The sequence below is a fragment of the Coenobita brevimanus genome, chromosome 103 (assembly GCF_032717465.1).
Source record: "Coenobita brevimanus isolate Jiangsu-jjx chromosome 103, ASM3271746v2, whole genome shotgun sequence".
Taxonomy (NCBI): Eukaryota; Metazoa; Arthropoda; class Malacostraca; order Decapoda; family Coenobitidae; genus Coenobita; species Coenobita brevimanus.
Window position 1 is genome coordinate 16,456,482 of NC_137056.1, and position 18,032 is coordinate 16,474,513.

Here is an 18,032-nt window from a genome sequence, read left to right on the forward strand (position 1 = left end):
TTCAATACCCCTATATTTTTCACACAAATAGCCATTACATGACAAAGTACAGCTTCATTATCAGTAACTAGGAAAAAGAGTAATGGTCATGTCCAGTAGGGTATAGCACTATAAAAACAACCCTTGGAGATTTTAGTCTGTACATAAAAAAAAAAAAAAAAAGGCTTTGGGAGCATATTCTTTAGGTAAAGGCGGGGGGAGAGAGTGTTCTTTTTCTCGCTTGCGGTAAAACTAGGCAGCACTTGGAGGAGTATTCTAAATTTGTCGTCCAATTACTTGGAAACTACTGGACGTATCAATTTCCCGTAATAACCATGATAAAGATCATTGATTTCTACGTACCTTCATCACCAAAATATAAGCCTTTGGGAGCATATTTTTTAGGTAAGGGCAGGGAAAGACAGTGTTTTTTTTCTCACTTGCGATAAGAGCGCTTGGAGGAGTATTCTAACTTTGTCGTCCAATTACTCAAAAATTATTGGACATATCGATTTCCTGTAAGATCCATGATAAAGATCAGTGAATTCTATGAACTTATTGGACATAACAATGTAATATCTCTAATATAAACTTGTTGTTACGTAGGGAGGAATATAGCAGTTGTTCTGTGCGCATGATGAAAGTGCAGCATGGCCGTGAGTACCCAGCAGTTTTTTAGCGATTTACTCGGAAACTATTAGGCCTATCAAAAATTTGCTAGTACCATGAGAAAGCTCATGAAAATCTACACAATATTATGAAATAAAAACATTAGGTGTACAAGAAAACATTTGTGGTAGAGCTCCCTGAACACAATTTTTTTTTTTAATGACTTTCAGTTTTTGGCTATTTTCTTGAAAATTACAGATTGTATCACAACCGGACAAAGTTCAATAGAAAGCTGATGAAATTCTCTATCAATATATCTAATAACATTATTCGTTATGATGGAAAACATTTGAATTGTGATGCTGGGAAGTGAGACTGACGTTCCGAAATGTTTATTCACACCGGCCGAATGTACTTTTATTCGTGATATTTTTTTGTGTGTGTGTGCTTATTGGCTAGAACAAACTTCGATGAATAAGATGATGTAGGTTTCATGGCAGTATACTGAGGTTTGGATGACGAATACGTGTTTTCAGCAGCGCACGGGCAGGCTTGCCTGGCGGCCGGGAGGTTAAATCGTGTCCCGTACAACTTATAAAACTTATGCGTGCGCGAGAGGGTTAACACAATGAATGTGGTGAAATTTAACCTCCCCATGAGAGCAAAAAGTCCACAGTTGGAGCACTTGTAGTATGGAGCTGAAGTGGTCGCCATCTTCTTTGTTTACATACAGGGATGCATGCCGACCACCAGGGGAATTTGCCCAGGCGTTTCAAACATTGCCGTGCCACCATGCCATATGAATTTTATGTGTGTGTGTGTGTGTGTGTTTTTTTTTTTGTTCTGGCACCTTGCAGTGTCACAGAAAACCGCATCATGGAAGTCCGTGCCATAGGTACTTGACTGTGTGTATATATATATATATATATATATATATATATATATATACTGTATATATTTTATATATATATATATATATATATATATATATAAGTAATCCCTCCACTATCCGACGTAATAGAACCGTAGGCATGTCCGGATAGTGGGCACCAGCCTCCTGGACTTGTACTTATGGACCCTAACTCAGAAAAACACCTATACAACTCCCTCTGGACATGCATAGCACCTATTTAAGACCCAAATCACACCAATAAGGGACATAAAAGATTAAAATAAATGCAAAAGAAGCATAAAATGAGGTTTCTGAGGTAGGTTCATACAATATTCAACATTCTGGGTACTTACAAGTCCCTGGCTTCTGGACTGGTAGTTATGGACCCTAACCTAGCCTAACTCAGAAAAACACCTCCCTACTGCACATGCATAGCACCTAAGACACAACATATTCACACCAATAAGGGACATAAAAGAGTGAAATGAGGTGTTTGAGGTAAGTATAGTATGGAAAATAGAGTAGAGTACAGTATGAAACATTCTGTCTACTTACAGCAAGTCCATGGCCATCTCGATGAATAACCGCCTCCTCTCAGACTCTGACAGTAAGAAGGATTTCCTGAAGCACTTGCAGTACACTGTTCATGAAATCTTGCACTGAACTTAGTCATTAACACTCAGAAGTCCATTCTCTTCATACTGCGCACTCTTTACTTACTTATGCTCCACTGTAACTTAATAAGTGTTGCACTCTGCACTTTACGTCTTTCCACTCATAAAACCAATTTCAGAACAAATCACAAGTGTATTTACATTACATTTAGTCCACAAATTTTGTCTTTTCACTCAAATTTCTACATTCTTTGCAATACTGTATGCACTGTTTTTCTTTCACTGCACAACACTAAATTCCCATGTGGTCTAGTGGAGAAGTTCTTGCCGTTTAATCACTGTCAGAGTCTGAGAGTATCGCTGGGAGGTGACCTAGGGGTGCGTCGCTGGGTCGTGGTGATGGCGTACCCACTGCAGACGACTCTGAAGATAGATGCAAACTCACGTCAAGCGGTGACTCCACCGTGGCTGATGTGCTGGGCTGTGGCTCGGAGCATGAGGGCCTGTCTTGGGGAGGCAACGGAGTGGAGCCAGGGCTGGGCACAGTGGGGGTCATGGGCCTGAAAAAGCTATCAATCATTGACTGACGCAAGGAACGACGATTCTGACGATTTATGATCAGCTGCCTGAAAGCATGCACTTCCTCCACAAGTCCCAAGGGCCCCATCTCCCTGTCGTAATCCCAGTGTTCCAGGTAGTCCAGAACGAACTCTAGGTGTTCCCGGAGTGCACTCAGCTTGGGGATGGCTAGAGTTGTGTCATGCTGAGAGGAGTTCGCATCATCATCGCTGTCCTTGTCGGAATCTTCAAGCTGGATACTGACACCTGCAACTGAAGATGCGATCTCGATATCAGACAGGGTCTGATACCCAAGATCGCCCCCGTCGTCATCCAACCACTCACGCACTTCGTCCACATCAACATCATCGCCGTGTGCACGCAGACGTGCATGGAAGTCATCCACGTCAAAACCTAGGAAATCGTACTCCGCATCCGTTCTGAGAAGCAGACGAGACCAACCATTTTCTAGACTCTAGAGTCTTGACAGGGACTTCCTTCCACGCACTGGCCCAGTTGTAAATAGCAGACTTGATGTTGTAGTGGCGAAGGTTTTCCGAAGTCCGCTGGCCTCGGGTGTCCCGTCCCTCCCTGTGCTCGTCCTCGTCCTCGAGAACAACCATCACCTCGTCCAGGAACTTCCATTGGTATAGGCGCTTCGTTGCCACAATCACTCCTTGGTCCATTGGTTGGATGAGAGCAGTCGTATGGCAGAAACATGCACCTAATCTGGCCATTCTCAGCCACCAAGTACTTGTCACATGGGTGGGCAGGTGCACTGTCAAGGAGAAGAAGGGCCTTTACCTGGTCGCGTGGGATTCCCAGTGTCTCCGTCTGGTAATGTGTGACCTCCTTGACGAAGTGGCGGTGGAACCAGTCTTTGAAGCCGGTGCATACCGTTAGCACTGGCACAACACAAAGTAGATATCCGTTCCTTGGAAAGCTTGCGGCCAGGTACACGCTTCTCCGTCTCCTTGGCTAGAGTGTTCGTTGGCAAAGAGCGATAGAATAAACCAGTTTCGTCAGAGTTGAAGACTTGACTGAGAGTGAGGCCCTCCCTGTCGATCAAGCCCTTCACCTTGTGCCGAAACTCCTCTACTACATGCTCGTTAGCGTCCAAAGCTTCGCCATGAGACTTACGGTTGGTAAGGCCATGCCATAACTTAAACGCGAAGAGCCAACCCTCGGATGCCTTGAAGTCTAGGGCGTCGTGAAGCCTGGCGAACTTCTCAGCAGTAGCCTTCAGCTCCATACCACGTACCATCACACCAGCAGCACGTTGCTGTCAATACCAAATCAACGTGGAGCGGTTGACTTCAGCAAACTTGGGAGTAAACATCATCTTCCTCTCGAAATTGCATTTGCTTTTCGACGAGAAGTCAGCCGTGTACTGCATGAGTTTGTCTCGGGATCTCTTAATATCAAACAAAGTAGATCGGGCCAGGTTAAACTCACGGAGGATGCGTGAAGAAGACCATCCTGCATCTACTTTCTCCAATATCTCCCGCTTCTTCTCCAGAGTCAATACCACTCTCTTCCTCTTCTCAGGCGGTGGGGGCCATCATCACACACACGAAGGAGAGGCACGAGAGCAGCAGGAGTGCCTGCAGCAGGTAAGGCACCACCACAAAAGCGAGCACGTGGGCAGCCATGACGACGAGCATTCACTCACGACGAGACAGGCGGAAAGTGGGTAGGATGCAGGGGCCCTCTAGCAGACGTCGGAGGAATGACATGCCACAACAAAGCTGTCCCGCGCCCCGCGCGCCAAGTTCAAATTACGGGCGGGAAATTTTTTTTTTTTTTTTTCGAATTTTTGGCAGTTTTCGGACCATTTTGGGAATATTGGATCCCGGGACGATTATGTCCGGTTAGTGGGGATGTCCGGAAAGTGGGCGTCCAGAAAGTAGAGGGATTACTGTATATATATATATATATATGTATGTATATACTTGCATGCTCCTGACTGGGAATCGAACCCTGGAGCTCTTAGATAGAAGTCAGGCACTGATACCACACTACCAGGTATGATAAAAGCTGTGACAACCTGATTTTTTTTTTGACAAACCAGGTAAATCCATTGTGGAAGTATATATTTCAATCACAACACATTAGAATTATATCACAGCCCCACACAATTTGGCAAGTGACAGAGAAGTATTAATCTATCCCAGACACAACACAGGCATCTAAATGTTTGAGAAACACACATTACACGCATGTACTCTCAAATAACGTGAGGGTTAGGTTCCTGGAGAGGTCAAATTAGTTAAAAACGCATTAACAATTTTCCCATAAGAAACAATGGTAATATTGGGGGTTAAGTTCCTTGACTCTGGGAAAGTCTACCCATTTGGGGAGTTATGCTACTCTAAACTTAAAAGCAACAATATCAATTTGAAAGAAAATCCATGTAAAAAACAAAAACAGTATATTTGGGGAGAAATAAACAACATTTGAGCCCTAGTTGGGCCAAAGCATTGTTTACGTCTCCCCAAATACATACTGTTTTCATTTTTTATGTGGATTTTCTTTCAATTCTGCTTCATTCACGGCATTGTGAAAGTTCCTCAACGTTATTAATACATTAGTAGGTCATAAAAATACTACAGTAAAAGCAAACAGTTTCGTTACAGTAAGTAGGTCAAAAACAATAACAACACACAGCCTCACTTCATCTATGCATCACTCGTCGTCTGCTGCTATCCCTCCTCACCCCTCTCCCCCACCTCCCGCTGCTCCCCACCCTAAATTTGTTGTCCCTCCTCGCTCTGCTGTCCTTCTTCTTCCTCTTCCTCTGACTACTGTGCTACTGGTGATGAAGATAACTCCCTTAAGTTTTCTGCATTCTTCATAAAGAACTGCTCTACCTTAGTCTGTGTGGTTTTCTTCTTTCTGTTTTGCAGCATGAACTTGTAACAATTTAGATCTGCCATCACTTTCCTGGCCAAATTTTGTCCGAAAATGAGCCAAATTGCTCAGAATGGGGCCAAACTTCATTTTTGAATATTATAGTTTGAATAAAACCAGTTTAAGCAACAGGCAAATAAAAAATTGTATTTATGCATAAACTGCCACACACGGTCAATCAGCTCGGGCCTGTCCAAGATGCGCACGGCTAATTTGAAACCATCATGTACGTGTAAAGTCATGTTAAATCGAGAAACCCTTGTTAGTTAAACATATCTCCTTAAATATTTGCTCGTGTTAAATCGAAAACATGTTTTTTAAACTCGCGTTAGTTGAGAGGTTACTGTTTATATATATATATATATATATATATATATATATATATATATATATATAGATAGATAGACAGATAGATTAGACACACAGAACGACATAGATAGACAGACAGACAGATAGATAGATAGATATCCATCAATCCATCATCCAATCCCACATTGCCCCATGAGGAGCTTAGGAGCCCAGGGCTTGGCAGTTGGTCCCGACATTCAAGATGAGAGTGACCAGCCTCACTCAGCCCTGAGTGGCATTACATGAGCAATCAATCCCAACCACTCCTTGGATATAAACCTTCACCAGCTCAATTGCAATAATTACCCACTAAACCACCAGGCGCCAAAATCTGGTTATATGGTTACCACCCAGCGTAGTAAATGGTTTCCTGGTGTACAGGAAACCATTTGGCTTGTCACTCAGTGTAGAGTCACCCACAGGCAGGAGGAGGAAAGAATGAAGGAAAGAAAGACAGAAGAGGGAGTGTAAAGTCACCTACACGCAAAAGGACAAGGAAACAATGAAGGAAAGAGAGACAGAAGGGGATGGAAGGAAAGAAGGATGGAGGAAAGGAAAGGGCAGACACCCAACAGCAGCACTACATCGAGTGAGTGGATGGTGAGCGCCCCCACCTACCACAGTATATATATATATATATATATATATATATATATATATATATATATATATATATATATATATATATATATACACAGTATAACCTCGTTATAACGGACTTCAATATAGCAGAATTTGCTTTTATCGGACTCGAGGAGCCAACTGGACAAATTTCTTATGCATCAGAAAAAGTCCGATAAAGCCAGAAGCAGTCCACCTCTTGGAATAATGAATAAACAGACAAACGGAGGAGATACCATAACATCGGTCCCTCCTCCCTCTCTCCTCATCCAATTCTTCTCTTCCTCCCTGAGATGAGAGAGAGAGAGAGAGAGAGAGAGAGGTGAAGGTGAAATTGAAAATGAAAATTAAAGTAATCATGAAAATGAGTGTAAAGGTGAAGGTGAAAGAGCATGGAAGTGAATGTGAATGTCAGAGTCAACAGTGAGAGAGAGAGGGAATAAATACAGGAATAAAAAGTGGCGTCCCCTTTCCCTTACACAAATGAGGGAGATAGGCATAACATTGGTCCCTCCTCTCTCTCTCTCTCTCTCTCTCTCTTCAGGAGAGAGAGAGGCGAAAGTGAATTTATAAATGAAGGTCAGTGAAGGTAGTGTGAAGGTGAAAGTAAAAGTGAATGTGAAAATGGTGAAGGAGAAGGTGAAAGTGAAGATGGAAATGGTCGAAAGTGAAGGTGGAAGGTGAAAGTGATTGTGAAAGTGAAGGTGAAAATGAAATCAAAAGTGAAAGTGAAGGTGAAGGTGAGGTGAAAGTTTGGGTGAAAATGAAGGTGAATGTGAAAGTGATGGTTAAGATGAAAGTGAAGGTGAAAATGAATGTAAAAGTGAAGGTGAAGCTGAAAGTGAAAGTCAAGATGAAGGTGAAAGTGAAAGCGAAGGTGAAGGTGAAAGAGGTGAAAATGAAAGTGAAGGTGAACGTGAAGGTGAAGGTGAAGGTGAAAGTGAAGGTGAAGGTGAAAGTGAAGGTGAACCTGGAAGTGAAGGTGAAGGTAGAGAGGTGAAAATGAAAGTGAAGGTGAGTGAAGGTGAAGGGGAATGTGAAAGTAAAAGGGAGGGTGAAAGTGAAGGTGAGTGAAAGTAATTCTAAAGGTAAACATGAAAGTAGTATTGCAAGTGAAGGTGAAATGGAAATTCAAAATGAGTGATAGTGAAAGTAAGTGTGAAGATGAAGGTGAAAGTGAGCAAGGAACTGAATATGAAAGTGAATGTGAATGTCAAAGTGAACTGAAAACAAAGGCTAAATGAATGGGAAGGTGAAGATGAAGGTGACGAGGAAGACAAAAAATATGTGAAGTAAAATGGAAGTGCCCAGTGAGAGAGAGAGAGAGAGAGAGAGAGAGAGACTAGAATAAATGCATGAATGACAAGTGCTTCTCTTTGCATAATAAGGAGGAGGAAGTCCAGATGTTGCTTTTATCGGACTGGCTTTTTTCGGACTGGCTTGTGCCCCAATTAGTCCGATATAGTGAGGTTTCACTGTGTGTATATTTGTATATATATATATATATGGAGCCTCTGTGGTACAGGGGCAGAGTGTGGGTTTCGTACACAGGTGAACCAGGGTTCGTGTCCCGCCAGGGTAATAAACTTTGGGAGTGTTCACCCGGCCACGTACTGCATTGGCAGACACAAGGTGTGCTGTGGTTGAACCACTGTCGTTTACTATAAAGTATGCTTGCACCCAGTCGGCTTGCACGGGCCAAGTACCCTTGGTTCACAGACTACACACACATCCAAAGCCACTCCAACACTACAATTACACATACAAGCACTTCTCACCCTACATACAATCTCTACCAGACAGCCTAAGCCACTTGGTAGAGAAACACTGGCTGTATCGTCTCCACTTCAGTCGGGATAGGCCGGTCCTGCAATGGATACTCAAACGGCTGATGATGATGATGATATATATACTGTATATATATATATATATATATATATATATATATATACAGTAATCCCTGTACTATCCGGACACCCACTTTCGGGACACCCAACTTACCAGACATTGTAGGCCTGGACCTGAGGAATCCAAAAATGGTCAAAAAAAGAAAAAAATCCCACCCAAATCCTAATTTTTTGCCACCCGTAATTTGCAATTGCCACGCGGCACTGAACAGCTGGTTTACACCATGGCCCATTCACCCCTTCCTTCCTCCCCCCTCCCCCCTTCCCTGTCAGAGTTGCCATTTGGTGTTTTTCATTACCAAATGTGGGCCAATTTGGTAATGAAAAATTCATTTGGTAATGAAATCAGAATAATGCATTACCAAACGGATTTTTCACATGTATGAGGATACACAGGATGTAGATGGTGGATTGTTTGCTCTCTCTGATTAATCTCCTAGCCTACATAGCATGAAAATAATCAACATGCTGTTAATTATAAGGAGAGTGATTACATGTATTTCCACTCATATATATAATTAGCGATGAATAAATGCTAGCTTTACGAGTTTGGTAATGAAAAATTAAATTTAGTAATCAAAATTGAGGAGTTTGGTAATGTAGCCATTGCGATCTGGCAACTCTGTTTCCCCGTCACCAACACTCCAACAGTTACTGCCTAACTTCGATCGTGAGTAGATGCTTATTGCAATGGAAGCCACACGTGCTCGTTTTTTGTGAATAAACAGTGAATAAACTGCAATACCTCGCCACTAGACCACACAGGAATTTACAGTGTTGTGCAGTGTTAGGAAATTAGAACTTAGAGTGCAAAGGATCAACTGTGGAGTGCAAATTGGTGGTTGAAACTGGCGTGGTGCAGTTAAGAACAATGTACAGTGTTAAACAATTATAACTCACAGTGCAAAGAATTAATTGCAGCACAACACTGGATTACTGTACGTGCTTCAAGAGCATTTTCACCACTGCCAAATCCTTAGAAAAGGCAGCCACAGATGTGCAGTAATTACCCTGGCTGAGGAACAGTCACTTCTAATTCCTCATTCTTTGGTTCCTTTTCATTTATTTCATGCTTTATGGCCATTATTTGTGTGAATAGGGTCTTAAATAGGTTTATATAGGTGCTATGCATGTCCGGTAGGGAGTTATTTAGGTGGCTTTCAAAGTTAGGCTGGGTTAGGGTCGTTAAGTACCAGTCCAGGAGCCAGGGACCCACTTTCCGGATATGCCTTTGGTTCTATTGCATCAGATAATACAGGGATTACTGTGTGTGTGTGTGTATATGTATATATATATATATATATATATATATATATATATATATATATATATATATATATATATATATATATATATACTGTACTCCCTCATTTATCCGGATGCTTAGTATCTGGACGTGTTCCTTATCCAGATTATGGACCTTCGCTCCATTAAACCATTATCTGAATTTACTTGCTATTATCCAGATGCAAAAGTCCGTGAGAACTTTTGCTGGCCAGCTGACGTGTTGAAACATTTGGTAATCGTGGCCGCTGGGCTCGAGCCTGAGCGGGAAGTAGTCTGTAACCCGCGATCAGAGCTAAAATGTCCATCCGCTTCTGTACCGAATGGTCAAAGTCACACGCTCGTCCAATCCCTCCCAATTAACCTCCAGCACCCAAGTACAGTAATCCCTCCAATATCCGACGTAATAAAGCCATAGGCAGGTCCAGATAGTGGTCCTGTCCGGATATTGGGCCCCAGCTTATGGACATGAACTTATGGACCCTAACGCAGAGAAACACCTATACAACTCCCTCTGGACATGCATAGCACCTATTTAAGACCCAAATCACACCAATAAGGCACATGAAAGACTGAAATAAATGGAAAAGAAGCATAAAATGAGGTTTTTGAGGTAGGTTCATACAATATTCAACATTCTGGGGACTAACAAGTCCCTGGCTCCTGGACTGGTATAGACCCTAACCTAGCCTAACTCAGAAAAATACCTTCCTACTGCACATGCATAGCTCCTAACACCCTATTCACACCAATAAAGGACATTAAAGAGTGAAATGAGGTGTTTGAGGTAAGTATAGTATGGAAAAATTACAGTATGAAACATTCTGCCCACTTACAGCAAGTCCATGGCCATCTCGATGAATAACCGCCTCCTTTCGGACTCTGACAGTAAGAAGGATTTCCTGAAGCACTTGCAGTACACTGTTCACGAAGTCTTGCACTGAACTTAGTCAATCGCACTCAGAAGTCTGTTCTCTTCACAGTGCGCACTCTTGTCTAACTTATGCTCCACTGTAACTTACTAAGTGTTGCACTCTGCACTTTAACATTTCCCACTCTTCTAACCATTTTCTAAAGCAAAAACAAACAAGTCTATTTACGTTAAATTTAGTTCGAAGATTGTCTTTTCACTCACAACTGTAAATCCTTAACACAACGCACTGTTTTTTTTCACTGCACAACACTGTAAATTCCCATGTGGTCTAGTGGAGAAGTTCTTGCTGTTTAATCACTGTCAGAGTCCAAGAGTATCACTGGCAGGTGACCTAGGGGTGCGTCGCTGGGTTGTGGTGAAGGCGTACCCACTGCAGACGACTCAGAAGATAGATGCAAACTCACATGGAGCGGTGACTCCACCGTGGCTGATGTGCTGGGCTGTGGCTCGGAGCATGAGGGCCTGTCTTGGGGAGGCAACGGAGTGAAGCCAGGGCTGGGCACAGCGGGGGTAACAGGCCTGAAAAAACTGTCAATCGTTGATTGACGCAAGGAACGACGATTCTGACAATTGATGATGTGCTGCCTGAAAGCACGCACTTCCTCCACAAGTCCCAAGGGCCCCATCTCCCTGTCGCAGTCCGGGTGTTCCAGGTAGTCGAGAATGAACTATAGGTGTTCCCGGAGTGCGCTCAGCTTGGGGATGGCTGGAGTAGTGTCATGCTGAGAGGAGTCCGCATCATCGTCGCCGTCCTCGTCAGAATCTTCAAGCTGGGTACTGACACCTGCAACTGAAGATGTGATCTCGATATCAGACAGGGTCTGATACCCAAGATCGCCCTTGTCGTCATCCAACCAGTCATGCACATCGTCTACATCAACATCGTCGCCATGCGTACGTAGACGTGCATGGAAGTCATCCACGTCAAAACCTAGGAAATCATACTCCACATCCGTTCCGAGAAGCACACGAGACCAACCATTTTCTAGAGTCTTGACAAGGACTTCCTTCCATGCACTGGTCCAGTTGTAGACTGCAGACTTGATGTTGTAGCGGCGAAGGTTTTCCAAAGTCCACTGACCTCACGTGTCCCGTCCCTCCCTGCGTTCGTCCTCGTCCTCGAGAACAACCATTACCTCGTCCAGGAACTTCTTTCGGTATAGGCGCTTTGTTGCCACAATCACTCCTTGGACCATTGGTTGGATGAGAGCAGTCGTAATAGGTGGCAGAAACATGCACCTAATCCGGCCATTCTCAGCCACCAAGTCCTTGTCGCAAGGGTGGGCAGGTGCATTGTCAAGGAGAAGGAGGGCCTTTACCTGGTCGCGCGGGATTCCCAGTGTCTTCGTCTGGTAATGTATGATCTCCTTGACGAAGTGGCAGTGGAACCAGTCTTTGAAGATCTGGGCTGTAAACCATGCCTTCAAAGAATGGTACCAGACAACAGGAAGGACATCCATCACCCCACGAAGACACTGAGGCTGCTTTGCACGGCCAACAATAACAGGCTTAAGCCGGTGCATGCCGTTAGCATTGGCACAACACAAAGCAGATATCTGTTCCTTGGAGAGCTTGCGGCCAGGTACATGCTTCTCCGTCTCCTCGGCTACAGTGTTCGTTGGCAAAGAGCGATAGAATAAACCAGTTTCGTCAGCACTGTAGACTTGACCGAGAGTGAGGCCCTCCCTGTCGATCAAGCCCTTCACCTTGTGCCGAAACTCATCAACTCCATCCTCGTTAGCGTCCAAAGCTTCGCCATGAGCTTTACGGTTGGTAAGGCCATGCGCTAACTTGAACGCGAAGAGCCAACCCTCAGATGCCTTGAAGTCTAGGGCGTCGTGAAGTCTGGCGAACTTCTCAGCAGCAGCCTTCAGCTCCGTACCACGTACCATCACACCAGCAGCACATTGCTGTCGATACCAAATCAACGTGGAGTGGTCAACTTCAGCAAACTTAGGAGTAAACATCACCTTCCTCTCCACGTTGCGTTTGCTTTTCGACGAGAAATCAGCCGTGTACTGCATGAGTTTGTCTCATGATCTCTTGATATCGAACAAAGTAGATCGGGCCAGGTTGAACTCGCGGAGGATGCAGGAAGAAGACCACCCCGCATCTACAGGTAAGCCCTTAATTCAAGCAAACTTTTTTCACGCGATTTCGGTTATCCACGAATTTTTCGTACAATAATTACTGTAAAACATAAACTTATAGTATTCAAATAAATAATTTTAATATACAAGAGAAATAAATAAATTATAAAAATGCCTACCTGCTGCACGTGTGCATACATATATGTGTGTGTGTGTGTGTGTGTGTGTGGGAGGTCGGTCTACCACGCACCACACAGTCAAGTCAGTTTGAATCCGACGGTCGAACCATGCGTGACTCGCGAATCGTTATTTGTGGCTTATTTTTCTGCCTTCCAGTGACTGCTTGCCTTGTCTGCCAACATGGGGCCTAAGCGTAGTGCTAGTGATGCATGTGGTAACACACCAAAACGGACTAATAAAGTGATGTTGCTGACAGAGAAAGTTAAAGTGTTGGACAAACTTAAGGAAGGAATGTTGGCGACAATTCTCTGTCAGGACGATTCCCCTCCGTTTATTTACATACCAGTTTATTTAGCAAGTACAGTACACTAGTTTTTTACTTATATGAGTTATAAAATCCCCCTGAAAATTTGTTATTAAAGTATTAATTAATCAATAATAAGTATATTTATAGAATGACAGGAAATCATCCATGTTTTGATGGTGAATTGACTTCGTGGTGAATTGTCTTGGAACCGTGTGTTTGGGGTGAGTCAACTGTTCTTACAATAAAGAAAGCAGAACGTAGCATACGGGAGGCAGTGAGGACTAGTGCTCCAGACTGTGCTGAAGTGTCTCCACCTATGCCTGTGAACTGGCTTGGAACCGTGTGTTTGGGGTGAATGAGTCAACTGTTTGGACAATAAAGAAAGCAGAATGTAGCATATGGGAAGCAGTGAGAGCTTGTGCACCAGACTGCTGAAGTGTCTCCATCTACACCTGTGCTTGTCAGGTTTCAGTGTTAAATTTCTTAAATTTTTGTTGTTTTTCTTACTTTATGCTAGTTTATAAGGTGTATGTAGTGCATAAACAGTATTATTCAGATGTAATATACTTAGTAGACATGCGTAATTATGTGCACACAAGGGCAGAACATATAAGCAAATTTACCACATACGTGAAGGGTCTGGGAACATAACCCTCGCATGAATTAAGGGCTTACCTGTACTTTCTCCGATATCTCCCTTTTCTTCTCCAGAGTCAACACCACTCTCTTCCTCTTCTCAGGCGGTGGGGCCATCATCACACACACTAATAAGAGACACGAGAGCAGCAGGAGTGCCTGCAGCGGATAAGGCACCACCACAAAAGCAAGCACGTAGACAGCCATGACGACAAGCGTGCACTCGCGGCGAGAGACAGGCGGAAAGTGAGGAGGATGCAGGGGCGCTCTATCGGACGTCGGAGGAATGACATGCCACAACAAAGCTGTCCCGTGCCCCGTGCACCAAGTTCAAATTACGGGCGGGAAAAATTTCTCCCCCCCCCCCTCCCCGAATTTTTTGTGGTTTTCGGACCATTTTGGGAATATTGGATCCCGGGATGATTATGTCCGGTTAGTGGGGATGTTCGGATATTAGAGGGATTACTTACGACTGTAACCCGCAAGTCGTGTCAAAACGTCCAAAAGCATTCCTCATCGAATGCTTAATATCGCGCGTCCACAGGGGCTAAGTCTTTCCCAAATGCCACCTCCATCGAACACAGACCACCAGCCACAAGTACATGTTCGGCAACAGTGGCCATCTGCCTCTCCACCGAAGGTTGAAAATCCCCCTTGTCACTGTGAGTTGTGTTTCCTCATGGGCACTTGGCATCTAACAGACCACAAGCCATGTGTAAATGTACGGTAAAAGCGCCTGTTAACAGAACGGGAAGAATCTTGCCCACAGCCTCACTTCTCCCTCCCTCCCATCCCTCCTTCAAACCCTCCTGGCTCTCCGCTCACTCCCTCAGTCCTTACCCTCCTCCATAGTGATAACAGTGACTCAGTTTTCAATTTCTTGTGTGATTTCTTTGACTGCTAGTGGTCGTATCAATATTCTGCAGCGACCAAGAGAAAGCTACCGAAATTCTGCATCTAGACATATGTTTAATTCCTGCAAGGTGCTGGCAAAATTTTGCACTAGGATGGTGGGATGTTATAGAAGGTAAATTTTCCTCCTGAACATTTTATTCTTGCTGAGTTTTTGTACTTTTATTTGACAGTTTTATGTCTCTTTATTAGCTTATCTTATAGTATGAACACCAGCAAAGATGATGGTATACCATTTATACCAATATAACCAATTTCTGGTGGCATATTTGGCCGTGGAAATGTTTTTGGGCCCCGGGAGCAATCACTCATCACAGACAGGAGATTTTTTTAACCATCATCAGCTTTTCTTATGGATTTTTGTTGTTTATGCATTGTTTTCATGATGTTTAGCATTAATATGGATAATCCTATGTGTGTTTTGATGTCTCAGTATGGCAGAATAACTGAAAAACTGCCAAAATTAGGAGAGGTACTGTATATACAGTAGTGTATAGGTCAGGTGTTTTTTGGTTTTAATTTTTTTTTTTTTTCATGGTTTTCTTGGTGTTTAGCATTATTCTGGATATTCTTATGTGTGTAAGGATGTCTAAATATGGCAGAATGACCTGAAAACTGTGCCAAAATCAGGAGGGGTACTGTACATGCAGTGATGTATAGGCAGGGTGTATTTTGGTTTTCAGTGTTTTTTTTGCATGGTTTCCTTGGTGTTGAAAATTACTCTGGATAATAATATGTATTTCTTGATGTCAAAATATGGCAGAAGCTTGGAAAACACTGTCAAATAAGGAGGGGTACTGTACGTACAGTAGTGTTTAGGCAGGGTGTTTTTCTATTTTCAGTGTTTTTTCTGCATGGTTCTCTTGGTGTTTAGCATTACTCTGGACACTCCTATGTGTGTTTTGATGTCTAAATATGCCTGAATGACCAGAACACACTGCCAAATTAAGCACAGGCTCTGTACAAATAGGTTAGGTATATGATGGAGGTGGGTCTGGCTAGCGTCTGGGTATGGTAGGGGAACAATGTTCCCTATCCGGATGTTGCCACTACCCGGACATGCCTTTGGCTCTATTATGTCGGGATAAATGAGGGATTACTGTATTTGACGGTTGATTGTGCGGTAATCATTCAGCCTATGGGACTGAGATTGGCATTTTTAGGGGTGTAAATTCAAGCTCTTCAAATCGGTGAGAAAATGTTACCTTGGTGAAAGTTGAAAAATCAATGCCTTTTTGCAGCTGGGGTGACAGTCAGGCCTGGCGATTTGCAGACTCTAGGGGTTAAGAGGTCTAAGAAGATAATAAACGGCAAAGATGAACATTAACAGAAAACTTGCACAACTAGTGGTGGCGACGGGGGAACTTGCAAAAAAAATCAGCTAGATATACAGTACAATCCCAGTTAACCGGGTGGCCTGGGGAATTTACCTTCCCGGTTACAGATTTTTCCCGTATTTCTGATTTTCAAGTCAAATCTATACAAAGGCTATCACAGCAGTAAATACAGTTCAGGTACTCACCAGTCACATTAGGGGTTACACTAAAAGATTCCGCCTGAAAAACTGCCTTGTAAACACACACCATGGTCATAACGCACGTGCGTGCAATGTCTAGCAATATGCAGTACTGCAGATTGCACCAGTCCATTGTTTACCAAATTACTGTATTTATTATATGTACTGTACTCATAAAAATTGAAAAATAAAATAAAGAAATAAAAGCTTGAACATTTATTAGTGAACTGATGATGTGTTAAGACTGCACTGTAGAATTATCACGACACCTGTGCCCCCACGTGAGTTTGTTTACGTTTCCGACTGTTCTTCTTCTTCCCCACCTGACCTCCATCACTCTACCCCTCACCCGCCACTCAGCTGTTTTGCAGAAAATAAATTAAATGATGTACGTATAAAATGCAGGCATATTATTTATTTATTTTTCTTCCAACAAAGTAAACTTTCATTCCTATTAACATTTATATTCAGCCATTAGTGTTTTATAATGTTCGCCTTTTTCAAGTCTGTTGCATATGTCCAGCTTCTGTTTCAAGGTAAGCACGATACGCTTACGTTTAGTTTGCACTTTAGGCATTTTGGAGTGTACAAATTACCGTCTATCAGAGGAACACAATAGCAAGAGAGCTTGTTTACTGTCTGGTGGCAAAATGCAGACTGGTGATTTTTAGAGGGTGTGGAGGATGACTGAATTCAAGTAGAGGAAAGAGGGGGAGAGGAGGGGTGGTTAAGAGGATTTGCTAAGGATTTACATTAGCTGGAAATGCCTTCACCTCACTTTGTCTGATTTCACCCAGCCTCGCGTGACACAATGAAACGGCGGTTTGGCGGTCCATTCAAATTGGTGCACAGTTATAACTTACTGACATTTTTACCAGCCTTTGAATTTTCCCGTTGTTCTGAGTATTCCGTTTGTCTGGATACCGGATAGCTGGGATTGTACTGTACTCGAATGGGGGGGCCGAGGGGTAACATTCTGAAGAGGAAGGCTGCCGAGACTGCCATTAGGCGACCAAGACCGACGCATGCAAGCATGTTGGAGACTTTATAAACGAAATGAAACAATTCTGATGACATACCTCTTACTGCATTAGTTCTTACTATTTCCTGACACTTGTTCAGATCAAAAGAGGCTATTCAAACCTGAAGGGATATAATACATAAAGCAGCCTTAATTTACCCTTCATAGCAATAAATCTCTGCTAAGGTGAATAAATCAGCAGGAGGTTGCGAGAATAAATAGAACTGAATGGATTAAGATAACAAAAAACCTGTCATTAATTTTATAATGTCTCCATAGTATGGACACATACTTACTGTGACAAAAACCAGGTAATAGACTGAGGTGGTGGGGAGGAGAAAGAGAGCCAGGGTGAAGAGGACTGGGGTCAAAACACGACCCAAGGTACCAACACTGCTGATTCCCTCCTGCCCATCTACACGCTGCTTCAATGGATTCCACTTGCGGCCACGGAATGCTCGCCACTGTGACCCCAACACTGAGATTTGCAGCATGTGTATCCTGTAATGAAAAAAATTATTTAAATATAATAATGATAAAAAAATAGCAATGCCCAATTCAGATAATTTACAATTTACTTCATCTGTAATGAGAAATTAAAAATTTCCTCTGATGGAGGTACTGTAATTTAGACATTGGGTACGGTATACATAAAGCAGAGACAGGTCCACTACTCCTCAGAGGAGCAATCTGAGATACTTACTCTTTTCTCTA

The 18,032-nt window shown here is 43.1% G+C and overlaps 1 protein-coding gene across 2 annotated transcripts in view; it reads right to left on the reverse strand.

Moving 5' to 3' along the window:
• The window catches only part of PIG-Q (phosphatidylinositol glycan anchor biosynthesis class Q), a 220,288-nt gene that overhangs the window by 38,545 nt on the left and 163,711 nt on the right, over positions 1–18,032 (reverse strand). For both annotated transcript variants that reach the window (XM_080284910.1, XM_080284909.1), the window contains one exon: positions 17,615–17,819. In XM_080284910.1, coding sequence (XP_080141036.1) covers positions 17,615–17,819 — 205 coding nt within the window. The remainder of the gene's footprint in view (positions 1–17,614; positions 17,820–18,032) is intronic.